We start from the raw sequence: 9,085 nt of genomic DNA on the forward strand, positions 1-9,085 counted from the left end.
TTTCGGTGGCATCTTTGGCGCCGTGTATGTGAACTCAGGTCCCAGAGAGTGATTAAGAGAACTACTGGCGCGTAGAGCTGCTCGCAGTTCCTCGTTCCTCTTTGACGAATTCGTTCTTTAAGGGGTAGTGGTGTAACGGGCTCACTCCCCCTTGTTCTTTTTGTTGTTTACTTCGAAGCAACTTTCGGGACCTAGCCAGCCAACTTGACATACCCCACGATCTCCTCACTGACATGATCGTGTACGCCGACGACGCCGACTTCGTCTGCCAAAGCGCCGAAATAGCTAGCGTGATCGAGACTGAAGCCCCTGCCGCTCTGGCCAAATGGTCACTCCAAATGAACACGTCCATGACCGACCACACCATCGTACACCGCAGCCCAACCCGCAGTCCAACCGGATTACACGCGCTAAGGATAGAGGTTGGCGCATTACGCGCAAACTAGCTTCTCTCCTCGGCGACGTCGAAGACGTTTCAGGCCGCAAAAATCTTGCGACCGCCGCACTCCATCGCATGTAAAAAGGCTCCGGACATTGAATATCTCGGAAGTTACGCTCCTTCGCCTCTACCTTTGCTACGTGCTGCCGATTCTGCTCTACGATTGCAGGACTTGGGCTCTTACCAGTTCTGTGCTACGCAGCCTCGAAAATTTCCTTCGTCGACAGCTCCGCAAAGATATTGGTGTGCATTATCCAGACACGATCTCCAATGACAAGATCTACAATCGTACTAAGGCTGAGCCGCTCCGATTTTTGCTTGCTTCGCAGCCGATGGAGCCTTTTTAATCACATCATAGGCGGAGGTAGTAAAGGTCTGGGGCACGTTGAAGGCTGTGTCCTGCGAAGAGTGTTTTAAGGTCGGCATCTAGGACCATCGGTAGCTTAAGTCGGCGTCTGCCTCTCCATTTGCCGGTCTCACTGGGGTTGAGCTGGGATGCCTGCGGGTATCCCAGCTGTATACAGGATCGCGCAGCCTGGAAGATGTAATGGGGCACTTACCGGTTAGTGAACCGGCGTTGTGGTACATTTACTTTATGGGTAAATTAATCTTTTATCATATTTCTTAAAATATCTCACTACTAAAATCGCATATTAAGAGTAACAAATGAAGTCGCCGCCAGATATAGATCTGGCGGCCGAAATCTATTCTTAAATTAGCTAGGGTTAGGGTTTAGATTAAGTAAGCAAATAAAGTGCTGTTCCCCTTTTGACCTTAAAGCGTCTAGTGCCTTTCTAAGGCTTGCGCATTGATCTGTGAGAGATAGAAGCCTTTTTAAGGTACATACTCTCAGGCACTAGTTGCCACTTGGTTCTATTGGTCCTATAGAACTAATAATTCAACAACTCAGAAAGTCGTACAAGCTATTAAAGCATAATGAATCCTAGTTCAAGGGATCAGGGGTTCGTAGAACCAAGTGGCAACTAGTGACCAAGAGTATATACCTTAGAAAGGCTTCTATCTCTGACAAATCAATGCGCAAGCCTTAGGAAGGCACTTAGTGCTTTAAGATCAAAAGGGAAACTGCACTTTATTTTCTAATTAAATTTAAAACCTTACCCTAGCTAATTTAAGAATAGATTTTGGCCGCCAGACGTATATCTGGCGGCGACCACATCTGTTAGCCTTAATAAATGGGATTTAGGTAATTACTTATTTTAGAATAGGATAAAAGGGTTTATTACCCATAACGTAACTGTATCACAACGACGGTTCTCCAACCGATGTCTGCCCCATTACCCCTCCCTATCAGACTCTTGACACCGAGTGACAACATTCGCTTCATTTTCTCTTTGAGGTTGGAACCCAAACAGCTAACCATTTTGTTGTATTTTTCATTCTTTCGTCCCATGATAATCAAGCGTAAATCACAGACTGTTAGCACCTTTCTCGACGATGAGGGAACGGTGGACTTTGAAAGTCACACTTCATCGGAGAATAAGGAACCTGAGCGTCGCTCTTACACGCCTTCTCCTCACGATGAACGTCGGCGGGCCCGAATCCGTTCCCAGAACGTGGTGCCGCTGATGTATCAACTGTATTGAGCAGGACACAGGACTCTGAGTCCAACATTATTACGAATCCGCTCGATGAAGTACAAGAGCGGGCAATCCTCATAAAGGAACAAACACGTCGTCGAGTGAATACAGATTTACTCCGCTTTGTGCGGAAGAGCGTCTTAAAGAGATCGCGGGTCATAGTTTGCCATCTGGACCTCCAGTGACCTGGCGAGGACGCCGGAGAAGATCGCTGCTCCCGACGCATTTCATGAGCGACACCTTACCCCAAAGGTAATGACGCGAGGTAAGTATCTGACGCTTTACGTGATCAAGTTCGTGGGGCTTCGGTGACCTCAATTAGGAAAATTCCGATCGTTTTGTTTCATAACGAAACAAAAAGTGAAAACGAAGTCTCATTTAAGAACTGGGTCTATCGGGCCCGCCGCCTCCGCAATATTTGGAACTCAGAGAGTCTGCAGATGTGGCTGATGTTCGTTTGGAACGGAAGCTTCGCTTCGATTTCGCCAAGCTAAAGGCCAGTTACGTTCGGCATTTATGCCACAAAACGAAGAAAGGTCTAGCCGATATTTCAGTGCTTCGGTTGACTGTGCAACCGTGGATTTAAGCCGCATTGAGGCTATAGATTCACCTAATCCCACTTCTAGTGGTGAAGAAGCGTCGTTTGACGCAAGTTGACCCTGAGCTTGGCGCTCAAAAACGTCAACGGCGTACGGGCAATCTTGTCGAAAAGGTATCTCAAACTCCCAAGAGGTTTCGGAAGAGGGGTACCCCAGCCACTTCATTAGATACTGGTATTGGCCCTTACGACTACATCGCTTTACCAGTTTCTCTACGTGAAATTGAAGGTTCCCTCGCGCATCTAGCAGCATGGGAGGGGGCCAAAATTTCGATGGAAACATTTGATGCTTTAAAGCACGAGGTGCACTTCTTCGTGAGAGCCTTGCTCGGGTTGAGAGCTGTTTGAGGCGGTCCAGAACCGTCTTTCATGCTAGAGCGTCAGCAACTTCGTTTAAAGGGCCAGATAGACATCCTGGTGAGGATGCAGCAATCTGCGACACAACCGCCTGTCTCGGCGCAAGCGCCTTTAAGTCCACGTGGGAAGGGTCCTGATATGACGTAAGCAAGCCAACGTAAAACACTGGGTGTGTATGCAGCTTGCTAGGAAGGTGCGTACAAACCCAGTGCTTTACGTTAACTTGCTTAAGCGTGTAAGCTAGGCCCTTCTTGGCCACGACCGTAAATGGTCCAATAAAGCGCGGGCGCAATTTGGTCTTGAGGACCGCGAAAAACCAAATTAGTAGGTAATTTTTGAGCGTTTAATAAAAATAGGTCTCCGACCACATTAGAATCAATATAGCTTCTGCCTTTGGCATCTTCTTGTTCTTTTTGTTTGTATTGGGTATCCGCCATCGTGTCTCTTACATGTCTTAAGACACTAAATCGCGTTGCGAGGAACTCGCTTACTTGTTTACGAACGGTAACAGGGCGTGGGTGGGTGAGACGTTGACATAGAACGGAGTATAGCCTGTAGAAGCATGGACAGCGCTATTTAACGCATATTCCACCACTGGGAGCATTGGGCTCCGGCGCTTTGGTGTCTAAGCACATACTGCGTAAAACGTCTTCAATGACGCGATTGACACGTTCAGTTTGACCATCGGTCTGCGGTTCGTCCACGGTGGATATGTCCAATCTGGTGCGAAACACCCGGAAAATTGATTTCCAGAATTAACCCGTGAAATGAGGGTCCCGATCTGAGAAAATTGTCGCTTTCACAGCCTCGAACTGAGTGAAAATCTAGGAAGATGGATGAAGGGCACAGATGTAAGTTATTATCTTATGACATTTTAATAAAAAACATACCTTTTCAATGGCGAGCTGGAGACCACGCACTCAACAGGTTGTATCTGACCTAGCTCAGTTCTGGAGAAAAATGGCATAACAGCTTCAAATTAACACAGACAGGTCATTTAAGCCATCTTTACGTCAGTCACGTTGCGTCAAAATATGTGACTGTTAAATACTATACCGTGTTGGTGATTGACTGCAATTATAAAACAAACCGATATGGTGCGCCGCTTCTCCATATTGTGGAGATGTACCCACTGAACCAATCCTATTCCGCTGCCATGGTCTTTGTCTTAGGATAAAAGTTTTTGACTACACATGGGCGCTTAATCAACTCAAAAAATAATATTGCCATTAGAAAAACAGCCTGCGTACCTAGTAACTGACAGAGAAGTGGCATTAATTAATGCCATGAAAAAAACAACGTGGAAAACTGCAAGAAGGAATTTTCATCCGTTGATGCTTGGGAGAATGTATTGCCGATTGGAATCTAATTGTTCAATGTTCTACAGTTGACATGTTCAAGAATCAGTAAGATGCCTTTGAAGCCCAGTTTGGTGAATCACATGCAAAGTGCGTCACATATCTGCGCAAAACATGGCTACCATGGAAACAGCATTTTAAGGAGGCGTGTACTCGAATTATCATCATCACGGACAGACCACGTCCTCCCGAACTGAGAGTGCGCATTTTTTCCTCAAAAAATATGTTCTCACGTCAACAGGTGATCTCAACTGGTGGTGCACCAGCTTAATATTGCTATTCAGCACCAGCTTGATGCAATCCAAGCTGCTAAGGCAGCAGATTAGCTAAAAAGGATCCACAAATACCAGGATACCCTTTTTCATGGTATAGTTTGCGCAGCATAATTCTTGCTATATGTATGCAAGATATTAGCAAATCCCAGGAATTGGTGCAAATTTTTTACATACCGTGGGATTGGCCATTCCTTAACTGATTTTACCTTGTCTGGGTCTGTTCGTACACCATGAGTACCTACGATGCAGCCCAGCACAGGTATCTCGGGGACCCCTATGACGCACTTTTGCAAGTTGACGTACAATTGGGCGTCCTTTAAAGTCTACAACACAGCGTCTAAATGACGCTTGTGCGACCCTATTGCGCTCAGCTCGTCTTCGGCCCTACTATGCACGAATACATCGTCAAGTAATGGGCGTAGGCAGTTCCGCACTTCTTCTGGGAACACATCGCGATGTTTCCACAGAACCTTGAATAACGGACTGTCTCTCAAGGCATCTCAGCCTTGAGCAGCGAACCGTTTCTTTTTGTCCGTTTCTAGGACGCTCTCGTCCATTGTGGAGGACGAGCAACAGTCCAAGAAGTTATATTCTGGGACTAGTGTAAATATTTTGCGGATCTTTCCTTCCTTTAATTTGGCAAAAAACAGACCCCACGATATCTCCGGGAGATTAACTATCTCCTCGGCTGATGTAAAGACTTGCCGAAGCACCTCAACTGAGGACGCCTCCGCAATTTCGTCTTGACGGCCTCCAACACCTCGTTCGAAGGCCCGTCCTCGTTAATAGGAACTGATCCAAAGGTCACTCTCCAAAGGCTACTCGTTTAGACGTGCTTTTGATCGTCCTAATCTGTCGGGTACTCGTTCTTCGAGTCACCACGACCTTTGTCTGGGAAGTGGGTGCCGTTGCTCTCCTGGCTAACGCATCCTTTCCAACCGCACCAGGGTCTTGGCACTGTGCCGGTTAATGCGACGCTTGACTTCCTGTCAGCTCGCTGTCTACTGCTACAGGCTCTCGGCTCTGTGCAGGACTATCAGAAACCCATGACTACTTGTCATCGTCCTATTCACTACCTCAGTCTCCACGAGCTGGGTAGGAATTGGTGACGTTTGACATCCCGTCAACGCAACCTCAACTGTGTTCGACACGACATCAGTAGCATACGCCTCTCGCAGGAGCACATCCTTTTCGGTGTCCTGCGTAGAGTTCGCAACTGTGAATATACGCCAGTTTATCCATGGTTGGTGCTTTGCCAATCATGGCATGCCTAGGATGAGGTCATATGGACTTTCCATACCTAGCACTGTGAGCTTCTCTTAACAAGAGAAGTCACAAAGCTGGGCAACGCAGACGTTGTCTGCTATAAATGCGGCAAGCGCGGCCATATGATGGCTCGCTGCTATGCCAGGGTCCCTGTCGGGGCGAAGACGCCCAGCAAGAGGACTCCCTTCCCAAAGGGCGATGGCAAGAACCAGCGTGCGAGACGCATGAGTTCTGCATCGACCACTGAGGGGTCGGGAAATGCAGGAGCGCAGTAGGGGCGGGATGCCCTACTGACGCGGACTCTGAAGCTACCCTTTAGTTAAGAGCTGTCGAACAAATGGGTAGCATAGTCCCAGAGGTTTTGAGATTTCGGACCTCAACCACGCTTGTCTATAGCGCTCAAGTACGAGGCTATGACCAGTTGTTGACCCTTCTAGTGGATTCGGGTCCATCACAAAATTTTCTTAAACTGAGGCTCTAAAATAGAGACCGGCGATATTATGTCGCTTTGCCAGGATGGCAAGCGAGAAGAGGCGACTGTTTGTTTAGCGAACGGCGCGCTCGTTTAGTCTGAGGGAGTTCAGGTGGAACTCGCCTTCAGCTTTAATGAATTTTCTTGTAATAAGAAATTCGCAGCGCTAGGAATGGATAGTCCGTTAGACCTCATCCTATGCATGCCATGGTTGGCAGAACACCAACCATGGATTGACTGGCGTACACGAACAGTTGCGAACTTTACGCAGGACGCCGGAAAGGTTGTGCTCCAGGGAGAGGCGTATGCAACTGATGTCATGCCGAACACAGTTGAGGGTGCGTTGACGGGATGTCGAACGTCACCAATTCCTACCCAGCTCATGGAGACTGGGGTAGCCGAAAAGGACGATGACAAGTAGTCATGTGTCCGAATGTTCTGCACAGAGCCGAGAGCCTGTGGCAGTAGACGGCGAGGTGACTAAAGTCATGCATCGAATAAACCGGCACAGTGCCTAGAGCCTGGTGCGGCTGGAAGAAGTGCGTCAGCCAGGAGTGCAACGGCACCCGCTTCCCAGCAAAAGGTCGTGGTGACTCGAAGAACGATTACCCGACAGATTAGGACGATCTAAGGCACGTCTAAACGAGTGACCTTTGGATCAGTCTCTAATGAAGAAGACAGGCCTTCGATCGAGGTATTCGAGGCGTCAAAGACGAAAATGCGAAGGCAACCTCAGTTGAGGTGCTCCGGCAAGTCTTTAAATCTGCCAAGGAGATAGTAAATCCCCCGGAGATGTTGGAGGATATATTCCTTGTTGAATTTACGGAAGCAAAGATCCACGAAATAGTCACACAAGCTCCAAAAGAGAACTTGGTGGACTGTTGCTCGTCGTCCACAATGGACGAGAGCGTCCCAGAAACGGACAAAAAGAAATGGTTCACTGCTCAAGGCTGGGATGCACTGAGAGATAGTCCGTTCTTTGAGGTTCTGTAGAAACATTGCGATGTGTTCCCAGAAGAAGTTCCGAGCCGCCTACCAGCAGATAGCGGCATAGGGTACGAGAAAGACGTCGAATTTGGCAGCAAGTATTGTGTGACCAGGCAATGGCCGTTGCCGAAAGAACAAGCCGATTATATCAATGAGTTTTTTAACAAGCGAGCTAAGGCGGGACATGTGCGTGAGAGAAATCGCCTCACTGCAGCCAGACCTTTTGTATGCGTAAAGCCACAGGTGGATGGCGCGTGGTTCATGCTTACAATAAGCTGAGCACGGCGACTATACCGGCGCAAACGCCAATCCCGCGGAAAGATGTCTTGTTGAACTCCATGGGAAATTCAACTATCTTTTCCGCGTTGGATTTGAAGGATGGCTACTATCACGTACTCGTGAGAGAGTCCGATGTAGCCAAAAAGAAAGTAAGCACTCTAAGCGGTATGCTTTGGGAGTGGCTTGTGATGCCCCAAGGTTTGAAAAGCGCACCAGCGACATTCAACTGGGTGGTGGCTCACGTGATGCGTCAGCACCGTGCCTACGCGCCCCATTACTTCGACAATGTATTCGTGCATAATAGGCTGAAGACGGGCTAAGAGGAATTGAGTCGCACAAAATCCATTTCGACGCTGTATTGCAGACTTTGAAGGACGCCCAATTGTGCGCCAACTTCCAAAAGTGCGTCATAAGGGTCCCTGAGATACCTGTGCTAGGTTGAATCGTAGGTACACATGGCGTACGAGCAGACCCAGACAAGGTAAAATTGTTAATGGAATGGCCAGTCCCACGGCATGCGAAGGATTTGCGCCAATTTATGGGACTCGCTAATTACTTGCATACGTGTAGCAAGAATAACGCTGAGCAAACTAAAACATTTTTTGATCTCCTAAGAAACGGACACAGAATGGGTTTGGCTAAAAGAACAATAAGATGGGTTCACATCAGTGAAGCAGTCTCTTGTGGAGGCACCGATCTTGGCATTGCCTGACGCGGATAAGCCCTTTGGCGTCGTCTGCGATGCAAGTAATTTGCAATCGGCGGCGTGCAAATGCAGAAGGATGACGACGGCGTTGCCCGTGTCATCTCTTACCAGTCCCGGCTTCTAAAAAGCCGCGGAACTGAATTACCCTGTGCATGCAAAGAGCTATTTTCAATAAAGTATACTCATGTTTCAGTTTCGTGTGCACCTATTGGGCACCGAACTATATGTGGTTTATAGGGATCACGCATCACTGCGGACCGCAATAAACTCACCGCACCTCTTGCCTAGAATGACAGATGGCTATCATTCTTCTCTAAATTTAATTTCAAAGTTGAATACAAGCCGGGTAAGTCGAATATCTTGGCTGACGCTTTATCGCGCAGACAAGACTTCGAGGTAAGACACCAGGAAAGTGTGTCTAGTGCGAAAGCACAAATTCAGCCGTCAAGATTGGCAGCCATGAAGGCATACCACGTGACAAGCTCATTGGCCTTTGAAATAGAAGAGAGCTACAGTCAGGACGACCATTATCGCCTGCTGTTGGATCACTTTGGTGGACGAAAGGACGAAATGTGACCCTTCCGTTGCACCTGAAAGCTATTTTAGCTACAGTGATGGCCTGTTGTGGCATCAGCTGTATCCTTGTGATCCCTTGAGAATCTTTGTGCCTGATGACACAGGTATTAAGCTGATAGTCCTTCACGAGTCTCATGATGCGCCATCAAAAGGGCATGTGGGCCGTGAAAAGGC

At 47.9% G+C, this 9,085-nt stretch overlaps 1 protein-coding gene across 1 annotated transcript; it reads left to right on the plus strand.

The window, feature by feature from the left end:
- Positions 1-233: 233 nt before the first annotated feature.
- Positions 234-786, plus strand: CCR75_005677 (uncharacterized protein; the record flags this gene model as incomplete). Its single annotated transcript, XM_067963754.1, is given in 3 exon segments — positions 234-368; positions 380-516; positions 627-786. 3 exon segments carry the CDS (start codon positions 234-236, stop codon positions 784-786), a joined length of 432 nt encoding a protein of 143 aa, XP_067818467.1.
- Between the last annotated feature and the right edge of the window lie 8,299 nt (positions 787-9,085).

Source organism: Bremia lactucae, linkage group LG6 (genome assembly GCF_004359215.1).
Source record: "Bremia lactucae strain SF5 linkage group LG6, whole genome shotgun sequence".
Classification (NCBI taxonomy): Eukaryota; Oomycota; class Peronosporomycetes; order Peronosporales; family Peronosporaceae; genus Bremia; species Bremia lactucae.